This window comes from Xenopus laevis, chromosome 5S (genome assembly GCF_017654675.1).
Source record: "Xenopus laevis strain J_2021 chromosome 5S, Xenopus_laevis_v10.1, whole genome shotgun sequence".
NCBI lineage: Eukaryota > Metazoa > Chordata > Amphibia > Anura > Pipidae > Xenopus > Xenopus laevis.
Window position 1 is genome coordinate 83,194,812 of NC_054380.1, and position 24,935 is coordinate 83,219,746.

The 24,935-nt window shown below is 37.8% G+C and overlaps 1 protein-coding gene across 1 annotated transcript; it reads left to right on the top strand.

The window, feature by feature from the left end:
* The first annotated feature begins 329 nt into the window (after positions 1-329).
* On the top strand, positions 330-23,986 carry gcm1.S (glial cells missing transcription factor 1 S homeolog). Its single transcript, NM_001085715.1, is given in 5 exon segments — positions 330-484; positions 5,141-5,393; positions 9,944-10,056; positions 13,164-13,292; positions 22,321-23,986. Coding segments are annotated over 5 exon segments (1,185 nt in total). The 5' UTR covers positions 330-385; the 3' UTR covers positions 22,912-23,986.
* Positions 23,987-24,935: the final 949 nt, after the last annotated feature.

Genomic DNA, 24,935 nt, shown 5'->3' on the forward strand with positions numbered 1-24,935 from the left:
CTTTAAAATTCCAGCATCAGGTTTGAAAATTGTCCTACTTTTCCTTTAAATAAATATGTCATTTTGATTGGTTATCTGTCTGTGCATCCCACCTATTATATCAACCCTGAAGACTCAATGATTAATGTCCTTGTTGTTGAACAGTTCTTTAATTTCCCTGACACTTGCTTCAGTGTTGTCATTTTTTGCAGCTTTTATCTGCACATTTGCAAAGCAATTTATCAAACAAGTTTTTCTGGCAAAACAAGATGGATTTTGCCTTTAAACCTCCTTGTTTGTGTCACTTAAGTTTCGGAAGAGACTTCCTTGTCATAACTGCTTGGAGGTGATCAGAGCTAGCTGTTGGCAAGTTTTTCTAGCCCAGAAAGAGACACATTATCACGGAATGCTAAGTCTTCCCCTAAATTCTGCTATGGAACCAGAACCCACAAGCTCAGAAAGCAAAGGCATTAATTGGGACATAAATGATATGAAGCTTCCGCAGGTACAGTAGACTGCAAATAAAAGATATGTGAGCTTTTATCTCCCAACTTCAGGGGGGTTGTGGAGGAAAATGTTGGCTAAATGTGTGGTAAGAGGTTGAAATGCTTTCTGGCAATAGAGGAAGAAAACTTCCTCTATTGTGGGTTTTTAAAATCAAGCCTTCTTTCCACATTTTGTGTGTTCTGTTTCATCTTATTTATAGCAAATGCTTTGTTATGTTTCTATGAGTTTTATACTATGTTCATATAGTCCCAACATGTTTTACAAAAAATCTTACATCATTCCCATAATGCCCTGCTGCAGTGGAGCTTACAGTCCCTAGAACTTTCAGTGAGTGTAAGGAGAGTATCTTTGAGAAGTCCATGCAGACACAAGGAGAATATACGAACTCCTGCTGATATTTAGATGCTAGGATTAGAATAAAAGCATAGATGAATGAATCAAACAGAATAAAATCTGAGCATTGGTACCTTAGAAAAAAGTAGTACCTTGAATGTATTAACATCACAGATTCTTAAACCACAATTCCCATGATTTGTACTGCTGTTGGTTGATGGAAATGTATGAATTACAGGACGTTATGGTGATAGCAATACGTTTGGGGAATTAACTATTATGACTGATCGATTTGCAACATCTAACTAAGCCACTTAGGGCTCTAACACACAGGCATTCAAAATGCATCTCTTTATTATATGGTACAGGTATGGGACCTGTTATCCAGAATGCTAGGGACCTGGGGTATTCCAGATAATGGATCTTTCTGTAATTTGGATCTTCATCATCCAAATATGTTGCCTCTGCTCTATCCCCCTATCCAAATGCATTTTTTCCTCATCCCCTGCATGTGGGATTGACAATTCATAACATAGTTTGTTTCATCAACAGTAAAATAATAATGTGCGCTTAGGTCCAGTGGGTTTGGCTGCAGTTTAACCCCATAGCTGTGTGCTTGAGCCTCAGTGTAGAATTTGGCACCTCTCCCCATTCTTAATCTCATACTATCTAGCTCCCTGTATTCCTCAATACTTGTGGAGTGGAAAATGCCTCAATGTGCAGTGTTTAGTTCCCCTTCTATGGCAAAACAACTAAATAATTTGTTTATTCCTGTGGGACCTTAGTTTGGGTAAAAGCAGAAGCCCCAGATTCACAGGACCCCCAAAGAAAAGTCATTGTACTGTTGGAACATTGTTTAGAACAAAGTTTTAAGTACATAAGTGATCACTGATCTGTGGCACTCTAGCTTTGATTAGAATAGCCACCAGCACCTCAACAGGCTTTTAACAACCCAAAATTGCAGTGACCCTACAATGTCCATGGCTTCCTTGTCTGTGAGGTTTTTTTAATTGTATTTTTACTTTACTGTAAAATCGTATTTATTTATTTATATAGTGCTGACATATCACAGAGCCCTTTATAGAGTATTCATTATTTACTTTAGTCCCTGTCCTAGTGGAGCTTACAAAATAAGGTACATGTTATATTCATATACCATAGGCAAGAGCATATTTAGGTCTGTTGCTGCCCTAGTCACTGGACCTACAAGTGCCCCTGCATGACATCAGAGGAAGTGATGTCATGGCGCAATGTGTAACAGGAGAAAACCCACGTGGACATGAAGAGAACATACCAGAACTTCAAGGCAGCAATTCTGACCCCAGCCCAAAAATCTGCAGTGCTGAATAATAGTAGTGCTATATAAAGATATACATACAAACATGATTACTAAACAGTGCAATCACAAAAAAATTTAAATTTATGTACAGCCAAATTATGTATTTCACTTTAATACCTGGTGTTTTGCTTCGTTCACATTCCACTTTTCATGCATAGTCATTACTTTGGCACAAGCACAGAAGCGCTTCTTTTTTGTGAAATTCCTGACTTCCAAGTACTGTCATTTCTCATGACACGGTGCAAAGTTCAAAAAGTGCAACGTTTAAATCAAAATCTGTTCCATTTTTTTTTTGTTTTCTAAAAGGTCAAATTGTATTAATTTTAACAACAACAAATATACTAGGGATGCACCGAATCCACTATTTTGGATTCAGCCGAACCCCTGAATCCTTCGTGAAAGATTCGGCCGAATACCGAACCGAATCCGAACCCTAATTTGCATATGCAAATTAGGGGTTGAAAGGGGAAAATATTTTTTACTTCCTTGTTTTGGGACAAAAAAGTCACACGATTTCCCTCGCTGCCCCTAATTTGCATATGCAAGTTAGGATTCGGATTCGGTCGCCCGAATCCGAATCCTGCTGAAAAAGGCCGAATCCTGGCCGAATCCCGAACCGGATCCTGGATTCGGTGCATCCCTAAAATATACAAATACAAGGTCTTGTAAAATGCCATTGGATTGGTCAGGTCAGATGCAGGTATATACCGGAAGAAGTTCTCACTGAGAGTTACAATTATTAATATACATGTGGTTGTAGTTAACGGTATAAAGTAGGTCACATAGGGTTTAAAAGGGTAGGTTACATTTCTAGAGAGTCCTGATCACCCAGTCTCCCAAAATCTTATCAAACTTATCATGAGCTCCCCTCCTTTCGTAGGTTATTTTGATTAGGGGAAGTGCTCCATCCACCAACTGACTCCAGAAGGTTAGGGAAGGAAGGGTTCCCCCCATCCAGTGCATAATTACTGCTTTTTTAGCATAGAACATGAGCGTGCGTAACTGGACTCTGGCCACATTGGTAATTAGTACCTTATCTATCACCCCTTGCAAACAGACTGCTGGGTACAATATCAGTAGCGTACCCAGTTCATTTACTAGGGTCTCCATTGTTTTAGACCATAATTCCTGTATGGGGGGACAGGACCAGGCCATATGAATAAAATTGGCACCAGGAGATTGGACGATATTATATTTTATACACAATTGTGACTCGATTAGAAATATCATAAACTGTACACTGTGGTTGATACCATCTGCTGTAATAATACAATATATGTGTGAACTAGACTTGATGGATATGTTATGTTTGGGTTATTTTATTATGGTAATGCAATAGAGGGCCCCTCTTCTGAATAATATTGGCCTTGTTTTAGGGTAGTTTTTAATTGTTCTTGGCAGAGATGGAAATAAATATTGTCTTGTATATGTGTAAGGTATATTTGCAGTAGTGCATTCTATCAGGGCTTAAGTCCATTCTTCTACATCAGTTGTTTCCCATAAAAGGTGTAAATACTTTGCCTAGTAACGGATATACAGCTTGTAGGACATCGACTCATTTATAATATGAAAAAAGAATTTTCCTAGTTCTAAATTCCATTGCATGTGAAAGACTTGGAAAGGAAGTGATTATGTGCTTTTTATACTTTTACAAGCAACACTTTACATAAATACTTTATGATATTTTGTCAAGATTCTTAAGTGACATTATAGTATCTTAATTAAGCCATTCCACATCTGGTTTTGCTGCACTTCTTGGACTTGGTTTTATCCCACCAAAACAAGAAGTACTAGTTTTTAATATATTCGTCATGGTCAAGGAAGTCTTAGCGTAGTTGACAGGAAGGAAATGTAATTTGTGATCTTAAAAACACAGCTTTGAGTTCAGCTGAACACTTCTTGTAGCATGAGCTGGTATTACCCATATAAATGTTTTCCATGCTAAAAACTGTTTTTAATATTGTTATTATTATTATTAATTATATGTTTATAAATTAGCAACAATGGTAAAAATATAAAGTATATAAATACTGATACTGTTGAGCCCTGTTCAACATATTTTACAATCATGAATCATTTTTCATTCTCATTTATAAACTCTCATAAAATCTGTACTCTGACTTCAAACCTAGGAAAGTAACTTAATTAGGTTGAAAAAGACATCAAGTTCAACCTTTCATGTCTATATAAAACCTGCCTAAAGGCTAAAAACCCCAATGAAGCCTCTCAAATTTGCCTCAGAGGGGGAAAATTCCTTTCTGACTCCAAGATTCCAATCAGACCAGTCCCTAAATCAACTGTGTTCTAAGAGCTAATATCAATAACCCTGTATTTTCTCACTTGCTAAAAGCCATCCAACTCTTCTTGAAGCTATCTAATGTATCTGCCAGATCTTAAATATTTGTACAGTCAAATATTAGAATTATGTGAGATGAGGAACCAGCACCCACTACAAAATTAATAAAGTTCAAGCAGTTTTGTTCATCAAACAACCTTAATAGAGGCCCCCAAGTGCCTTATGCACCAGGGATCTATCAATTATAACAATGCTTCATTGAAATAACCCATAGGTAACCTTTGATTGAACAATTCTAACGGCTCTTATCTGATTTCTGATTGGTAGCCATTATTTAACGACATAGCTAGAATTTACCAAGCATCACAGCAACCTAGTTTTAAAGTTTCTAAACCTTGACCAATATGTTTTACAAAGTTGTCTTGAAATTTAGTATCTCAAACACTGTTGGGAACCCCAAGGAATGGAACCACCCCACGGGTTTCATCATAATGCATTGCTTAATAAAACATCTAAAAATGTTAATGTTTTACCTTTTGGGGAACATTTTTTTTTTGTTGAACATTTTCCAAGTCAAAATATTAGCACTTTTGGTGAGAGTGGTGAATTCAGTCTGTACCTCCTCCTGTATTTAAAACATATATTAGGAGTCTAGTACCCCTAACGCTCTGGCCTTCTTGTTTTAGGATCCAGAACAAACTGATTGGTTCCAGGAGTGGCCTGATTCATATGTAAAGCACATTTACAGCTCCTCCAGTAGAAATGCACAGAGACATTTAAGTGGGTGGGCAATGCGGAACACCAATAATCACAACTCACGTATTCTGAAGAAGTCCTGCCTTGGTGTTCTTGTGTGTAGCAGTGACTGTACAGCCCCGGATGGAAGAAAGGTATATCTGAGGCCTGCTATATGTGACAAGGCACGGCAAAAGCAGCAAAGTAAGTATTTGTGTGCTTAATGTGAAACATAATATAAACATGTCATTCTCTGCTGGAATTAAGCGGTGCATTTTACTTATATTATGTTTTCTTCATTATTAAATGAATCTATTATATAAGTGCCCATTTTATAATGTTAGAACACTGTTGATCCTTCAATAAAGCAGGTTTCCATGCAAATAAATAGAGAGCCTATAATTCTAATTATTCATGGCACCTTTTACTAGTTAAAGTTAGAATTTCTTCAGGAATAATACTCCTAATAATCATATATTTGTATAAGTCTTCCGTTATATAAAAATAATGTTGTACCTAAATAAGTAATGCCCTAGACCACCAATACTGTAAAGAAAGAGGTTCATTCAGCAAAGAGGAATGATACATTGTATTTTCAAGAGAAAGATTTTCAATTAAATTAAGTTATATATGATTTTTCTCCTCAAAAAGTTAGGATGCACCGAATCCAGGATTAGGTTTGGGATTCTGCAAAGCCTGGCCGAACCAAATCCTTAAAATTATGTCACATTTTGTCAAAACAAGGAAGATAAAAAATGTTTACTTATACTAGTAGTGTGCGGTTCTCTTCAACCCTTCATAATCCTAATTTGCATATGCAAATTAGTGTTCTGTTTTTGTTCAGTAATAGGCAGAATCTTTTATGAAGGATTCGGCTGAATCCCAAAATAGTGGATTCGGTGCATCCATAACAATAAGGATCACTGTTTTGATCATAATATGGATCTAACATTGGTATGTCTACACTTTCTAACACAGGAATATTTTTTCAATCTCATGTATAAACTCACAAAAAGTCTGTACTCTCACTGCAAACCTAAATAAAGGTGGCCATACACGGGCCGATAAAAGCTGCCGACAGACTGAGTCGGCAGCTTTTTGGCCCGTGTATGGAGCCCCCCAATGGGCTTCCCCGATTGAGATCTGGCCGACAGTCCGCATCTGTTCGTTGATGCGGCCCCGCGATCCGACCGCCCGTTCCCATTCGTTAGGATTCGATCGTTGGGCCCTAGGGCCCACAATCGGATCAGCCCGATATTGCCCACCTCAAGGTGGGCATATCGGAGAGAGAGATCCGCTCGTTTGGCGAGCGGATCTCTCCGTGTATGGCCACCTTAAGTCACATAGTAACTTACTTAAGTTGAGAAAAGACACAAAGCCATAAAGTTCAGCCTTTTATGTCTATATAAAACTTGCCTAAATGCCAAAAATTCCCAGTGAAGCCAATTTGCCTCAGAATGGGAAAAATTCCTTTCTGACTACAAGATGGCAATAAGACCAGTCCCTGGATCAACTTTGTTCTAAGAGCTAATTTTAGTAACCTTGTATTTTCTCACTTGCTAAAAACCATCCAAACCCTTATTGAAGCTATCTACTGTATCTGCCAGATCTTATGTATCTGTGTAGTCAAATATTACGTGAGATGAAGAACCAGCACCAACTGTATAAGTGATAACGTTCAAGTGATTTTATTCATCAAACATCCCAGATTAAGGTCCCTAAGAAGGACCAAAACGGTTCAGTTCCAGTTATACTACACCAGATATTACAATACAATGTGCTACACTCACATAAGAGATCTTATACAATTATATTAACAACCCCCTCTACTGTTGTGGAAAAGATTACCTTCTACAGGACTTGAGTCACTATACCATAAGTCTTAGGGTTTCCTCCATGCATGCAGCACTGTTTCTCAACTGGTTACATTCTCCAAGGCTGGGCATACATACTTAGAAAGTCTTACCTTAAGGTTCTGATAAGGGAACCATGCAAGCACATAAGCTTAAATCACAGCTGATCATTTTCCTATTCATTACACTCTATCTATAAACAAATGGTAACATTACTACTGCCTGCCTAATTGAAAAATCTGAAGTTATCAATACAAAAAAAAGTAGAAAACACAGGCCCACATTAATCTGAGCTTTCTGCATGGCAGTCATTTACAAAAATATTTAATTAAATTACTCTATATGGAAAATTATGTTGTTTGATGTAAAAAAAAATCATAACAAGTTAATTTAAACAACAAGGGACAGATTTATCAAGGGTCGAAGTGAATATTCGAAGTTAAAAACTTCGAATTTCAAACTATTTTTTGGGTACTTCGACCATTGAATAGGCCTAAATTTGACTTTGACTCGAAGTGAAAATACTTCGACTATTCGACCATTCGACCATTCGATAATCGAAGTATTGTCTCTTTAAAAAACTTTGACACTTCACCACCTTAAACCTGCCGAATTGCTATGTTAGCCCATGGGGACCTCCTAGAACATATAGCCAACATTTGGTTAAGTTTTTAGAAGTCGAAGTTTAATCGTACGAATCGTTTGATTCGAGGTACGATCGGAGTACGATCGTAGGATGTTAAAAATCCTTCGAATTCTACTTCGAATATCGAAGTATGCAATTTGTTGGTCGAATTTCGACGTTTTTTCCACTTCGAAATTCGACCCTTGATAAATCTGCCCCCAAGTGTAAGAAACATAAGGACTATCCAAATGTCCATAGTTTTTACTTTTGCCGACACACTGCACAATACGATCTTTATCAAGGGGAATGAGGCTGTTCCCCGGGACACATGGAAATATATGGAAGTAATTTAAACCAAGAGCCTCATTCGCCTGGATAAAGTTTTTATTGCGAAACTCTGCCTTTTACCCTTTATGTTATTTTAGACTGCATTATCAACTTCATGAATCCAAAAATGCGTGGACTGGGGTGGTGATTTGTAAGCTTACTGCTCAGCTCATACTACTTTCCTCTCTATCATTATTCTCTGTTATAATTCCAAGAGACTGTGGATTCATGGTTTTTCAGGTTACAATATCCTCTTGACAGCTTAGGGCTTATTTAAAATTTGAGTCCAGAGTCTACTCTGCCTTCTCCACCTTTGTGCTGTCCCAGGGATAGAATCAATCAGGCAGTATAATTTGGGACAACTCCAGCTCATTTTATTTATTTCTCTCTCTAATTATTTCATGAATTCAAGCAGATTGATTTAATATTTAATATTTATCCGATTATTTAATGGTCACTATAAATTAATTATACCCTCGGAATCAAGTTGGGATGAGAAATGAATTACTATTTAGTTGCACTGCACTTTATTCTAATTGATGTTTATTAATGAATCACTTATTCTTATTCATTTCTAGTATCTATTATTATTGCAATCAAATTAATTGACCTCTATGAACTGATTTGAGGAACCCTGATGCATTATAATTATGATAAGGATAGAACCTTTTTAGTTAATTTTCAATCACTGTTAGTATCTGTGGGATTTTTTTTCTAATTAATTTATTTAGATGAAATGAATCTGAACTTATTGCAGTGCACTTTGAAATAGAAATATAATTAAGTGATTGGTCTAATTAGACTGATAAACACTGTCCATTGTGCTGCTACACTGCTATTTATTATTCTTAATTCATTTAGGTGTTGATAAAGGTATAATAATAGCCAATTTTAGTGACCTGTGGTGATAACTTGATTCAAGCTGGGTACTTTTTCCCCCCTATATTTTATTAGCAAATGTCACAAATAGAGAGTGACTGAAAAAAGTCTGTAATTTCTGGGGAACTGTCTGAAAACAATTTAACGGAAAAAAAAGTGTTTAAAGGTGTACAACCCCTTTATGTACAGCAACTTGGCCTCCACTCCAGAAAATAACCACTGTCTAGCTGGGCACTGTTATCCACTGCTTTGACTTCACATAGGGAGTTTGGGAAACGTTCACTTATATCAACTAATGGACTTGCAGCCCTCTCTCTCTCTCTCTCTCACCTCTATGATAAAGAAAACGAGATTCTGTCTCTACTAATGTATTAGCTCCTCTGACAGCCAGGGCTGCCATCAGAAATCAAGACCCAGTACTACTAACTTGGTTGGTTTTTCCCCTTTATGGGGCCAAATTATTAGCCTACTGCCCGCATGGGCCCTTTAGAAAATTGCCCTTGTTAATTAAGTATTATTCAACCTATTTCCTATTACATCCAGGTCTCTTCTGATCAACAATAGCTGTATTGTGGAAACAGATGGGGACCAAAAGTTGGTTCATTGTATTTGTTTGCTAGTTAGAAAGCTGGTATTTTAGTTTTAATTTAGAAGACATTGATTAGTCAACATCATTTGCCAATCTGTCATAATTCAATTCTGCTAATTATGATAATGATATGCCCCATATCTAATTTTTTGATCATAAAAGTTCACTTCTGTGAATATAGATAATAAACGGTAGCTACAGCGGGTGCTTTTTCCATAAAACTGATTTAACACTGCAGGGGAAATCAAGGCTTCAGATCTGGAATGTGCTCCAAGCCATATTTGCTGACTGTAGACAAATGGAAGATTAAATTGTTTAATAAACTGAGGTTTATCATACCCATGTCAAAACCAGGCTCTAGTTAAACAGCTAAACCTTGAAAAGCTTTGAAAAATAGACAAAGTAGATCAAATAGCACCTGCATTACATGAATTCCTAAGTGACTAAAGGTGTATATACATTGACCTTTGATCTCCTCCAGGTAAAAATTGCCCAAATTGCAGTGGACCTTTGAAATTAATTTCTTGCCGGGGTCACGGTGGATTTCCAGTTACCAATTTCTGGAGGCATGAAGGGCCATACATATATTTTCAGGTAGGTTTTTTGGAGGTAGGTTGGAGCTTGAGAACTGGATTGCAAGTATGTTACTTTCAATTACATATACACTGACTACAAAAGGAATAGTTTACCTTTATTTTAACTTTTATATATAACATTTCAAGAAAATTTGCATTTGGGCTTCATTGTATTGTATTTTTTGTATTTATTTGTATTGTATTTTTTGTATTATTGTTAGTATTATTTGGAGAAATATAAAAACATACAGCCAAGTTTTTTAAAAAATTCATTACTGAGGCACCCAGAAAACAGTGCTATATTCATGAAAAGGATTATGGTTCTGTTTCGTGAATTCTATGAACTTTTAACAACATTTTAACACTGACATTTTCTCCTCCCACCCTGAAAGGTAGCAATTACTGAACACCTGTTTGAAAGCACTACTGAAAATAGCTGTGGGTTACAAAGGGGGTCATTTATCAAAGTCCGAATTTATCTTAGTATTTTCTGCTACAAACTCCGATCAACTCCCCTCGGATTTTCTTCGCTTATTTATTAATACATTTTCCAGAAAATTTGCTTTGCGGAAAAAAAAAATCAGATTTGAACGTTTTTTTCAAAATTTTCATCCGATTTTTGCCCAAAAACTTTGGAGTTTTGCATGAAACTCAGCACACATCAAAAAATCATTGGGACTGACTTATATGCAACCTCGAAAGGTCTGAGATGCCGGATTTTCTGATTCGGACTTTTCCATCCTTGGTGTTTAATAAATTCTGAAAAATTCATTTTTCATGATTTTTGCATTCGGAGTTTAGTTAATAACCCCCTAATTCTTGACAGATCTGGTGCAAACTTTGTAACTTGTGTGACATTTCTGAAAATGCCTTTCCTCAGTTGAACTGTCCTGTCTTGGTTGGTTGTCTGGATTTACACAGAAAATGTGGACAAAAACACTGAAATATTAATAATCTTAATGAAGTGGCAGATGATTTCTATTTTATTAACCAGATTAACCAGATTAAAATCTGAACCAAAGGTAGAGCTTCACAAGTGTTTTTGGTTGGATTGCCGCCCGCCGACAAAACACTCATGACAAGTCGGAGGGAGTCGCACGTGTGAAGATATAATTGGACTGAATGAAAAGTTGGAGTTAACAACTACACGGTTCGACTGTCGGATAAAGATGCTGCTTTTTGCATCCACATCCGACAGTCGTGTCGCGTCAGATGCAAAGTAGACTTTACCTCCAACTTTTCATTCAGTCCAATTATATCTTCACACATGCGACTCCATCCGACTTGTCGCGTGCGTTTTGTCGGCAGGCGTCGTTCCGACCAAAAACGCTCATGGAGTCCAGCCCTTAGAATGCTGTCAGAACAACTGGCACTTTAAAGTGGAACTATAGAAGTAGGGTAGAAATGTTGTACATTATGTTTTGGGCTTCTGTACCAGCCCAAGGCAACCACATCCCTTTAGCAGTAAAGATCTGTGTCTCCAAAGATGCCCCAGTAGCTCCCCATCTTCTTTTCTGCTGTTTCACTGCACATGCTCTGTGCTGCTGTCACTTACTGAGCTTAGCTTTGTCATAATGTAAAGATGATTAGTACATAATTCAGATTATTGGTACACGACAGGTCCGGAACCAACCCAATTAGCCCTGTAACATCAGCTTATATGACAGGCAAACCTCATTTTCTGCTTGAAGATTTATGACAACCCCTAAGATTAGCTTCATTGAGCATGAGCGTGTCGCATACACTCTTAACAAAATCTGTGTTGAGAAACTCCTGTGACAACACCTGGATTATTTCTACTATAAAGATGCTGAACCTTTAGTCTGCTTCAGAAACTTCAGTATATAAAGTATAGCATTTTTAGCCATATTCATTTTTATGGATTAGTTCTCCTTTAAAGGAGAAGGAAAGGTTAAAACTAAGTAAACTTTATCAGAAAGGTCTATATAAATATACCAGTAAACCCTCAAAGTAGTGCTGCTCTGAGTCCTCTGTCAAAAGAAACACTGCATTTCTTTTCTTCTATTGTGTACATATGGACTTCTGTATCAGACTTCCTTTCAACTTAATCCTCCAGGGCAAGTGCGTGAGCATGCTCAGTTTGCTCCTCTTCCCCTTCCTCCTCTCTTCCCTGCTGTAATCTGAGCCCAGAGCTATGAGTGAGCAGGGAGAGACTCAGACAGGAAGTGATGTCACACCAAGCTAATATGGCAGCTGCTATCCTAAACAAACAGAGAGAGCTTTTAGAGCTGTTTTCTCAGGTATGGTAAAGCATTCTGCAGAATAAATATAGTCCTATAGCTTGCACTTTTGTGGCTAATCTATTAGCAATAAACTGCTTCGGTAGCTTTCCTTCTCCTTTAACTACATTTCTATAGAAATAGTTATGACACACAGGAGCAGATTTATGAGCATTCAAATCTAGAAATCGAAAAAAAAATTTAAAAATATATAAATATTGTTTAATTATTTCAAAAGTATTTTATTTACCTTGGAGCAACATTACAAACAAAGACTTTTAATAACGAATGTGATTAAAAAAAATACAATCTGTAGGGCTGTGCTGAGATCTGTAGAGCTTTGCATTACATTTCATATAAATTGGGTTAATACAATGCACTAAATGATGTCCTGTTACTTTCATCACATACTGTAATAAACCCTTATATTACCGTACAATTTCATTTCGTTTTTCATTTTACTTTTAATCAAATCAAATCATACCTATTTGAGAATTTTGAAAATTACTTTAATTTGTTAATTTTAGTGCAAATGAGTCACAAATCCACAGATATTTCATTCGATGTATCAATGTTTAAGTAAGGGCCCTTGCACGCAGTTACACGCAGAGTGTCCTCTGTATTCAGTATTTCATACAAGGGTAAATGAGATCAATTCACATAGAAAAAACACTGCACAGTATCACAGGTATAAATGCCTGTGTGGAAGAGCCGTATGATTATTGGCGTCCATGCCCCCTTGGAAAAAAGTGGAGCTGGTAAAAATCAACTTTCTCACAATGGAATGACTGTGTACCAATTCTTCTTTGCATATATCTAGTGCCTGTCGCACTTTTGTAAGTTTGATAATTTATTGACAGGTATTTTGTTATTTCTGTTTTAAAAGACAAAGGGAGTTCACGACCACCCAAAGCCAGAAACAAAACTTGAGTCAGAAAGTAGAAAGGCTGTGCATAAGAAGCGGACTGCAATTGTAACCACCACCCTTGGACTAAAAAGGAGCAGGAATGATGAGGTATGGTAACCTGTCAATAATATAATATAAATATACGATTTTCTTAAACTAATAGGTCATTTATAATTATAATCAGTAGCGTATTCAGGTCCGGTGCTGCCCTAGGCACATCGTGATATGACGTTACAGTGAAACGCGCATTTGGGTGACATCACTTCCTCCGTGTGCCGCTAGATAGTAAGTCTGCCCCCCACACCTCTGCTGCAGGATTTAATTTAACTATTGCACACTTACTGAGCCACAGTAATAACATTTCTTTGTGGGCTGCCTCTTATAGCACTTTCTAAAAGCGGCATAGCCACAGGCAAATGGCTGTGTAGACTACAGCACAAGTTAAGCAGTCCATTGTCTACATTTTATAAGTGACACATGCAGAGTCTTCCATCTTGATTGGCCTCAAGCTGCCAATAAGTAAATCTGAGCAGGCGTAAACTCCCTAGTATAGCCTTGCTCCCCACGCCCACCTTGTTTATCATCAAATTGCTTTACACATATTAACATTTGGTTAATTTACTATTGTGCAGTAACCAATGGCAATAAGTCAAATGTTTTAATTTTACTTTGCTTTAATGGCACTTTTGGTGTCTAACTCCATTTCACCTGCAGGATCCAGACAGTTACTCTCTTGTGTTAAGGTGGTCATACACAGGCAGATTTAAGATGGCAATTTGGGTCCTTTCATTTCATCTGCCCATGTATGGGGCCTTCAGACTGGCCTCCCCAACTGATATCTGGCCAAAAATAGGCCAGAAATCGATCAGGTAGATTTGATTTTTCCCACAATCGAGGGCCACATGGGCTAGTTGATGTGGTCCTCATCCTGTTGGCGTCCATTCCCATTGTTTAGCTCTAGGGTGGAATGATTGGATTAGTCCGATATTACCCTGCCTTTGGTTGGCATGTCAGGAGAAGATCCGCTTGTTTGGCGACACTTTAAGATGCTAATTTGCTTTGCAACCATTACAATATAATTTTAATTTGCCACCAGTTTTATAAACTAATGGGTGGGCAGTGTTTAATGAAATATATGCATTTGTTGCAGTTACTGCTTCCTCTTGCACTTTTGCCTGTATTCTTGCTGAATTGACCATGGAACACTCTATGGTACCTCCTAGTGATTGCTTGACAAAGGGGTGTGACTCCAAAACATTGCACTGATCCACTAATAAATCATGCAAGGGGGTTCCCTGCCGCAATATACCTTGTGTGCCAGTGAAATTGCTTGCACTTAATAATTGAGGATGCTGATCCCTCTATCGTGCACCGGGTAGCACTGGGAAGGTAAGGGTGTTTGAGGGTTTGTCTAAACTCCTGGTAATGATACATGCCATTATTATCAGGCTTTTATTCCATTAAAAGTCACCAAGAAAAAAAAAACAGCCTCTGTTTTCTTATTGTAACTTTCGATTATACATGGATATACAGTAAAATCTGTTTACATTTTTTAAACATTACATTTGGAATGAGGAGTTACAGGAGGCAGCCCACACCTTTGGAAAACATGTAAAAAAACAAAAATCTTATCAAAATACAGGTAAAATATACAAACAAAAATTTTCCCAGCAACAGTTCTGTAACAGCAAAGAACACCACATTCTTATTTCAATGAAATCAAAAGGAAACTGACTAGACACAGTGCTCTCAAGCTTTCATTACAAAAAGAACAAGACTGGAGGAGGAGAATAATACTCCTACTCTGTGAGAACAGAGTAATGTGAATATGTAATTAATGCGTGAGTGATAGGATAGGATGAGATTCAACCACAACATAACATTTACATAGTGCATACACTTCCATGAAAATTCCAGTGCAACAACTTGGTGGTGAAAAACCTTTCCCCTAAAATCCACAGTACTAAAGTATTACTGTGGCTGTTAATGTGCCTGCTTCTAAGGCCTTTATGTCCTTCCATACTCACCCACTGTGATATAGCTCCTTTCTCTTTTAGTATATTCAAACCTTGCACTGAATTTCTGTGTTTGCAGAAGCTGAACAAATATCAAGCTATATAAAGGATTAGGCAGAATCCAAAGAAACAGACTGCTTTTGAGGCTCAGCTACTGTATTTTCAGAAATTAGATCTGACCAGAAATTCTTAGGGTCTGAAACTTATTTGTGACTTATAACCACATCAGATATAAGTATCTGCAATACATTCTTATTCCATCAACTGTCACCCCTAATCATAAGCAGTGAAGCAGTGGGAGTAATATACACATTAATATACAGATATGATTCAAATAGTAAAGACAACAACCCTCTTCATAAAGTATTATGATGTAGAATGACTCATGTAAACATAGTACTATTAAAAGAACCTTGATGTCATGGTCGGCACCCTAAATCCAGAACCAATGCTAAGCACCCTGTTCTCAGCTCTTGCTTCCGCCTTTATCAGCCGCCTTTCACCTCGGGAGGAGCCCTCGGCTAATCGGATGCCGCCAGGTCTTAACAAGAGTGGTGCCAAATGAGAGGTTCTGAACGAGCAAAGGGGCAAGACTGTAAAGCAAAGTCTTTTGGGCAGACAGTCACGGTACAAGGCGCAGACAGGAGGCGTAATCAGATCAAGCCGGGTCGGGGTAGGCAGAGTACAAGCAGAGTCAGGCAGGCAAGGGTCAAAACCAAAAGATCAATCAGGAGGGAAACGGATAAAGCAGAGTCGGATACCAGGCTGGGTCAGGATTTCAGAGGTTAGAATCATCAAAACAGGCAGGGGTCACAACAGGAATCAGAATAATAGAGTAATCACACAGAAGCACTAGGAACTCAATACAGATGAACCTATAACGGGCAAAGAACTGCAGCCCAAGTGCACCTTTTAAACTTTTTCAAACTTTGCGCCATTGCGCCTTCAAAAGAAGCAGAGGTGCGCCGCACACGCCCTTAGTACAACCACTTCTGGAGGAAGAGGACGCAGCTTGCGGCGGGCGTTCCTGCCGACCCCCCACTACACCCCCACGGTATGTTGTTACACTTGCTAAACGAGTGCATGGCCTTCCTCCTGATGTCGGCAGGTACAACAGAATGTAGAATATATCTTGTTGTCTTATCCCAAGGGCAATGTAACAACAATCGCCCCCTTGCCTGCGTTCCAGTGAAGCTCATACATCACACTGTGTTGGAAACTGATCTGGCGTCAGTTACATTCTATTAACAGGATCAGCAACATTTTAGCACTGTGTGACAGACTTGTTTGTTTTGTTTCAATGCTTATTAATTTTTAGGACCACATGAACTAATAATAAAATAAATGTCTAAACTGATTATTTTGCCTTCGGACCAAAAAACAGATTTTGTCTAGTTTGCCCCTTCCAGTTTTTCTTCTTCTATTTCTATGTTTGGTAATAACTGACTAAATAGAAAATCGCCATTTTAAGAACGAATGGCCGCCTCCTGGGATCCTATGATTCACAGTAGACACAAACAAACCATACATGTTAGGTCACAAGAGCCAATTAACAGACAGAGGGGTATATTTATCAAAGAGTGAAGTTAATAGTGAAATTCCGCCACTCTCCATTCATTTCTATGGGATTTTTATAGGCGTATTTATCAAAGGGTGAACTTTCACTTTCACCCATTGATAAATACGCCTTTCAAAATCCCATAGAAATGAATTGAGAGCTACGGAATTTCACTCTAGTGGCGGAACATCACTCTTTGATAAAGTCTTCTGTGTCCATACAGTACTTGCTGTTACATTTAGAGCTGCAGTATTTCTGGTCAGATGATCTCTGAGACATCACAGAAAATATCATAAAATGGGGGCCACAGTAAACGATGTAAAAAGGCAGTATTTACTGATATCTATATTTCAGCTTGGTAAGATTCTTTAATATGCCACTTAATATGATATAACCATCTGCTCCTTATGTATTCATTGTCGGGATATAGTTTTCGTTGAATAAATCAGGCTCCTTTTAATTTTACTGCTGGCATAAAATACCAGCAACAACCAAGGTTTAAATACATTTTTTGCAATGTCAGATTATAATGAACCAGTAATAAAAAGTCCATAGTAAATTAACCTACCTAGTGTATCTTCCAACAATGTGATATCATATCTATGGGATTTAGCATGTTTTTTTATGTTTCTGCTTCAGCTAGCAAGCTTCAGCTATTTGACCTGTGTTTATTAATGTTTATTAAAGTCAAATTGTTGAACTGCTGAAGTCCAGAGATAATTGAATACACTTCATAGGCAAAGAAATACTAAAGTATATACTATGTCCATATGTAAAGTCACAAATAAATATTTTGCTTGAAAATGTAACTAAGTGTAAGAGCTACATTTTGACTTTAGAGCTTCTCCAGTCTAATTTGGAATGCCGTTACACAGGTTCTGAAACAAGTCTAGTGACATAATAGATGTTTCCATAAAGAACACATTTAGTTTTGCATGGTATGAAAGAGGTAGGTATGTACTCAGCACTGTATGTTCCAGAATTTATCATAAAGGTTCAGTGATGGGGGGTGGGTATAGAAGGTAGTTGACTTCATCCAGTGTCAGACTGGCCCACTAGGATACCAGGAAAACCAGGAAAACCCAGGTGTCAGTGGCCCTCATGCTGCTTAACATTTGGCCTATTTCATGGCCATTATCTATTTCTATGAGAGGCCAAATAGATGGAATAATAGATTATAGTATGTAAAGAAAAGAGACCAAGGGAATAAAGGTTGAGGGAGAAAAGGAAGAATAATAGTACTGAGAGTGGGCCCCTGGTCTAAGGTTTGTTGGTGGGCCCCTGGTGTCCCAGTCCAACACTGACTTCATCCTTGTGTCCACGACACAACTTTTGATCTATATAAGAAGTGTGAACAAAGACACTTCTTGGAATACGGAAACACCTATGGATAACATTTTTATAGGTGAAAGGTCACTAAAAAGCCTTTGAATCTGGACAGTATTACTATTGTATGTATATAGTAGCAAATTACTTTTAGTAAGACGGGACCTAGTTGCATGGGCCGAGGGGAAGAAACGTTTTACATGACACTCCATAGGGTCTACTCCTACTATTTCTACTTCACAGCATTAAGAATAAAATGTAACTTTCCACATTTTGTATTTGCCTCTTACAAGACAAGTAATTAATGAATTGTAGCCCTGCCATGAATATCAGAGGTGCTTAACTTTCAGTCTTTTATTTGCTCATTTTATGGGTGTCATCTTGTGACCAGTTTTGTTCTTGCTTAGTGTATATTCTGTTCTGCCCTTGAAGCGTTTCCATTTCAGTGACGTATAAACCTGAATTATCAGCAATTGTATATAGAAGATAGAGACTGGTGTCTCTCCTAAGCTGTCTGCATCAGGAATAATATATCAACGCTGTGTTCTACACCTTGTGCATTTATGAGATGGAAGGTGTAGATTGCAGCCAGACCTAGTGTATAAGAGCTTTATGCAGGGGCCACCAAGGGGCATCGTAGGGGGCAGAGTCGCTAAAGGGCGAAGTGACTACCGCTGGCGAAAAATAGCCAGCGTGACGTCATTTCGGCACTTCGCCAATTTACTAACGGTAAAGGCCAGGCGAATTTACGGTCTGGCGAAAGAGCGCTACTACGCAAATTCCCTACGTTTTTGATTTTACTGACCATTACCTCTATCGCCAGACTTGCCTTCGCCACTTTAGACCAGGCGAAGTGCAATAGAGTTTAAAATTTTTCTAAGTCCCAAAAAACGCTGGCGTTTTTTCCTATTTAAACTAGGGTGATAGACTGAAAAAGATCGTAAATTTTTTTTTCGGGTATCCTCCTTCCCCCCTACATTTGATAACATATGGCACCTAAACTATACTGTGGGCACATGTGTAGGGCATTATAACAACTTTTATATAATTTTATTAAGGTTCCCTGGCCTTGTGTAGTGTAGTGTATTTGCTGCAGCATATACGGCCATTGTACTTTAACTGCACGCCGTATGCTAATTAGCCAACGCTAGCGTAACTTCGAACTGCTGAGCGTAATTTTGCCAGCGTTCGGTATCCTGTGCGCAACTTCGGATCTTCATGAATTAGCGTTGTCCAGGCGAATTTACGCCTGGCGTAAGTGTTGCGATGTGCGCGAAGCCATCGCTGGCGACTTTTCGCCTGTTAGTGAATTTGCCCCTTAGTTTTTACTATTCTCTTTTCTGGTAGACTATAAAAATATATATTTTTGAACACTGCTCTCTCACATATTGATAGATGTCTTAAAACTTAAACTTTTTATCTGCTATGTTGGTGAACAATTTCAAATTCATGTGATTTTTTTTTTAACTTGTATATACTCATAATTTGACTGTGAGGTTATTTAAGAAAACATTTGAATGTCTAATATTCGATCAAATGGTTCCGACCCGAAAATCAGAATCATATTCGAATCATATTTGAATTGTATGAATCGAGTTTTTCTCAGAAAAAAACCTCTATTAACATCTCCAAATGGCTCAACTGACAGCCATTCACTTGTACATGAATTTGGCGAATATTCGAATCAAGACTGTTACCATGGTCTAGGTGTGATAAATTTCACATTCGGATTAAAATTTGAATGTGTGAATTGTGACGCTCGAAAATTCAAATTTACTATTCGACCCTTGATAAATCTGTCTCTCTATTTTTCCTTAATTTTCAGCTTTTGACTTTCTCTGTTTCCTTTTTTCTCTTTCTATTAATTTTTTCTTTTGTTTAATGTGTTAAGGAATTCCTATACTTTATGATCCAACAATGGGACTCAATAATCCTTTCCCAGGACTATGGTTAAAATCTTTTACTGGTGAATAAATTATTTGTAGAGGCAAATTCACTCTGTATATTCTATTCTGATATTGACCTTTTAATAGTAACCTTTTATTATGCTTTTATTAACTTCAACTCTCTCAATCTGTTTATAGAAATGTTGTCATAGAGTAAAATATAATTGTGACTATTCCGATTACATTTATCCTTATTCCCCCTAGTTTTCATCCAGACTGTGGGTTGCCATGATATTCCAGATTGCATAATGCATGTCCATTTTTTGCCACTAAATCAGTATATTCTCAAGATCCATCATATGAATCAATCAAATCAATTTTTAGCGTTTGCATTTTGGACTAATGGTTTATAATAACTACTCTCATATATACACATGAAGTCTCTTTCAATATTGCACTCCATTTGTACTGGAAAGTAAATAAACAGAAATTGTTGAGCATGTCATACCACAGTGCCCAATAGTTGATTATAAAAATCAAGTCAGTATGAGACTGGCAAGCAATATGATATAAATCAGTTTATTATACATAGTTTATCTACTAGAATGCCCTCACAACACAAGCCTATAGCACTACAAGCTGGCAAGCACTTTCATCGCTGTAGGTAGCTCTGATCATAGTGGTTTCACAATTGGTCAATTCATTTGCTACTATACACTGACTATAAAACCAAGATTGAACTTGACGTGTGGAGGCTCAAGATGTGAAATCTGTTTGTCTCCTGTTTTTCTATTTGCCCAATAACTCAAACTGAAACCACATGTTTTGGGTGGAAAGGCCACAATAACCAACCAACCAACCAACATGTATATTATTAACCACCCATAATGATACTTATTGAGCTTATATATAAACATGAACACAAGCAATTGTTTGCTGCATATAACCACATAACAAAAGTTGACCTGATTTTCCTTAGGTCTCAGCCATATACCCTTCCAAACATATCTCAAACACTTGATCTACACTTCACTTTCTGTCTTCCACTATTCCCTTTTCAGCTGCCCCAATGGCAGCCCAACCACAACCGTGCTGCTACAAAATGACCAGAATGCAAACAACAAGACCACAATTTACCCCTCAGCTTTCAGTTTCCTCTAACGTCAAGGTAAAATAGCTGCCCTCAATACTGCTATTATACTGCAATAATATTACCAGCATCTCTTGCCCCACCTACTGCTCACTATTGCCAGCATCTCTTGCCCCACCCATTGCTCACCAGCCCTCCACTACAATTACAATTTCCAAAATTCCATAACCCATACCATTTGTGGGCGTGGGTCTCGATTTGTCCCACTATTCATGTCCCTGTCACTCCACCTGTCAGACTCTGTTCCCATGGCCCCTGGAGCAGTGTTGGACTGGCCCACAGGGATACCAGGAAAGGTCCCGGTGGGCCAAGGTGTCAGTGGGCCCTCATGCTGCTAGACATTTGGCCTTTTTCATGGTCATTCCTTATTTCTATGAGAACAAAGTGGCTAAATAGATGGAATAATAGATTATAGTATGTAAAGAAAAGGAGAATAGATGAGTGAGGAAAGGAAGAATATTAGTACTAAGAGTGGGCCCCTGGTCTATGATTAATTGGTGGGCCCCTAGTCAAAGGTTTTTGGGTGGGCCCCTGGTGTCCCAGTCCGACAGTGCCCTGGAGTATAGTCTGTTGTGAGTCCTGGTTGTTTCAGAAAATGTTCAACTTTGTTCAGTACGATGAACTTGTTTGTTCAGTTTTATTTCATATAGTCTTCAGCATTATTATGTGTCCACTGCTATTCACTGGTATTATATACTGTACATACAAAGAGTCCTTAGGGGAATCCTTAGTTTGATAAATCTGCCCCCGTATAGTTGTTTTAAAGATTATCAATCACAGAAAAGTGTCATTACTGTCTATTTTTTTTTTATTTTGCTTTTATATTATATGTGAGGGTGCAAAACATACTGCAAACAATGTGAACTACCTGTATTAAGTTACGTTAAGGAAAGTGCATGGTTGCTTTAAATTTCTTCCAGTGTGAAACTAAGGCTCACTGGAAGCAGACCCTGTGGCTGCAGGGGGGCCCAGGGGATATAGGAGCCCCACGAGGCCCTAATTAATATACAATTTCAATAAATATTGTCAACCTTCCAACAGGTCAACCTCTAGACATTTTTGGGGCCCCAAACATAATTTGCTGTAGGGCCCAGTAGTATCAAGTTATGCCACTGGCTCAGAGTACATTTTGTGTGAATGGTTATTTTTAATTGTAGGGTTATAATTATTCTCCTATCTTTCAATTGTATTTCTGTCTCAGGCTCTCGCAGGTGAAAAATCTGATCAGGAGAACCAACCTGGCCGGCAGGACTCTCAAGCTCTGCTATATGATTTCAATGACATGGATATGGATCACTCGGAAACAGAGAACATGCTCAACAACTGCCTTACCAACTATCATTTTGGGAAGGATTCAAATCAGGGGGAAAATATAAGTGACCCAGTATGGAGCAAAAATCTGAGCAGAGACACCCAGAATGACAGCAATCAATGCATTGGAGGCGAGTTTATAAGTTCGGCTATGGAATTTGATTTTTACAGTGAAGATCAACAAATGTGGAGCAAAGTTTTCTTTTCCAAAAATCCACATACACAACCACTAGAATACCAATGTTGGGAAAAATCACCTTTGCATAGCTGCCATGCCTTAAATAACCAACACATTTCCAATGCGGAACCTTCAATAATGGATGGCCTTCTAAACTTTAAATCCAACGTGGATGATGTACATGAAGCAATGTTGCAAGTGAACCATAACAATAGTGTATCTTCATCAGCAGTCTACCGCCTCTGCCAGGAGGACTCCTATATACATAGATACAATCCCAATCATTTTTCTCCAATCCTATAACTGAGTTTAAGGAGTGAAAGAAGGTCCTCATTCATTTTTCTAATGACACCATCAGCTCATGGATTGCCTGTAGTAATGAGTAACTTTTCTGAATAGCTTCTGTTTTATTACCCATTTGTTTTTATACTGTCAGCGCATGAAAAGACTATTGCTGGAACTGTTTTGGCTTGTTTCCCCTGCAGTAATTATAAAGTAGAATGAAAGAAAAATATTATATCACCCTTTTCTTCATCGTATTTCATCTGTGGTGGAGAGGCACATCTCTAATGTTTATGAAATTGTACGAATGTTCCGCCACTGAAAAACATAAATCACTTTGAGAATAGTTGAGTCACACTTGGTGCGAGGAAATCAAACCACATTTTATTTTTGTCAAAAAAACTTATGTGACTATTTTAAAAGCATTTTATACGTTTCTGTTATCACCGCTCAAAAGAATTCTTGTTTTATTTGGTGTTTATGAAAACATTTAGATGCAGGATAAACACTGAATAACCTCTCCTATAATCTGAAACAACAGAGTTGTTTTATGGCCACCCACTGCACAAATGAAAGGCACAGAAACAATACACATTTATTGTTTTAAAAAAATTGTGAATTGATGGGAGAGAGAGAGAGAGTAAGAAACATTTATATAAACATCTGTATTAGAGATAAAAAAAAGGATTTTTTTCAAGATTAATCCCAGCAAGATTCAAGATTCCAATTCATATATTCGTGGGTCATCTAATTCCAATCAACCTACCTTATGGTGACCATTAACTTAAGGGCTTTCTTTTTTATTATATATATGTGTGTGTGTATGACTGGTTTAACTACCTATGCTTCATGAATTTAGTGGCCATGTGATGGTGACATACATTTGTGACACCACTTTTGGTAGGTGATCCAGTTCAATGCATCTCTTTCTTCATTTCAGGTGTTTTGCTCTAATGGACAATAATGTGAATTTTATCCAGTCCTAATTGCCTGCATTATTGCTTCTGCCCCTAAAGAAGACCCCAGTAATTTTCCACGGGTTGAAATGCATTGGCTTTGTCCTAAAGTAGCTATCAATAAAGTCATTAACTTGTAAGTGCCCTGCTTATGATTCTTATTCTGTGTGTGCAAAGTTGGGGAATTTTCAGGTGACTTCCCGCAGTGAGCACCACTAGCCATTTTGAGATTTATATACAGTATCTGGCCACATAACTCACTTTTCTTTATGGGAACTGTAATGATGGGAGCAAACTGAAACATTCACTTACATAAGCCTTATGTAAGGGCCCTTAAAGGGGATCTATCGTGAAAATGAAAATGTAATATAAGCTTAATCATACTGAAATAAGAAACTTTCTAAATACAATCAAATAAAAATTCTGAACCGGTCCTTAAAGGAATACTGTCATGGGAAAACATTTTTTTTTCAAAATGAATCAGTTAATAGCACTGCTCCAGCAGAATTCTGCACTGAAATCCATTTCTCAAAAGAGCAAACAGATTTTTTTATATACAATTTTGAAATCTGACATGGGGATAGACATTTTGTCAATTTCCCAGCTGCCCCTGGTCATGTGACTTGTGCCTGCACTTTAGGAGAGAAATGCTTTCTGGCAGGCTGTTGTTTTTCCTTCTCAATGTAACTGAATGTGTCTCAGTGGGACATGGGTTTTTACTATTGAGTGTTGTTCTTAGATCTACCAGGCAGCTGTTATCTTGTGTTAGGGAGCTATTATCTGGTTACCTTCCCATTGTTATTTTGTTTGGCTACTGAGGGGGAAAAGGGAGGGGGGATGATATCACTCCAACTTGCAGTACAGCAGTAAAGAGTGATTGAAGTTTATCAGAGCACAAGTCACATGACTTGGGGCAGCTGGGAAATTGAAAATATGTCTAGCTCCATGTCAGATTTCAAAATTGAATATAAAAAAATCTGTTTGCTCTTTTGAGAAATGGATTTCAGTGCAGAATTCTGCTGGAGCAGCACTATTAACTGATTCATTTTGGAAAAAATGTTTTTTCCCATGACAGTATCCCTTTAAGTT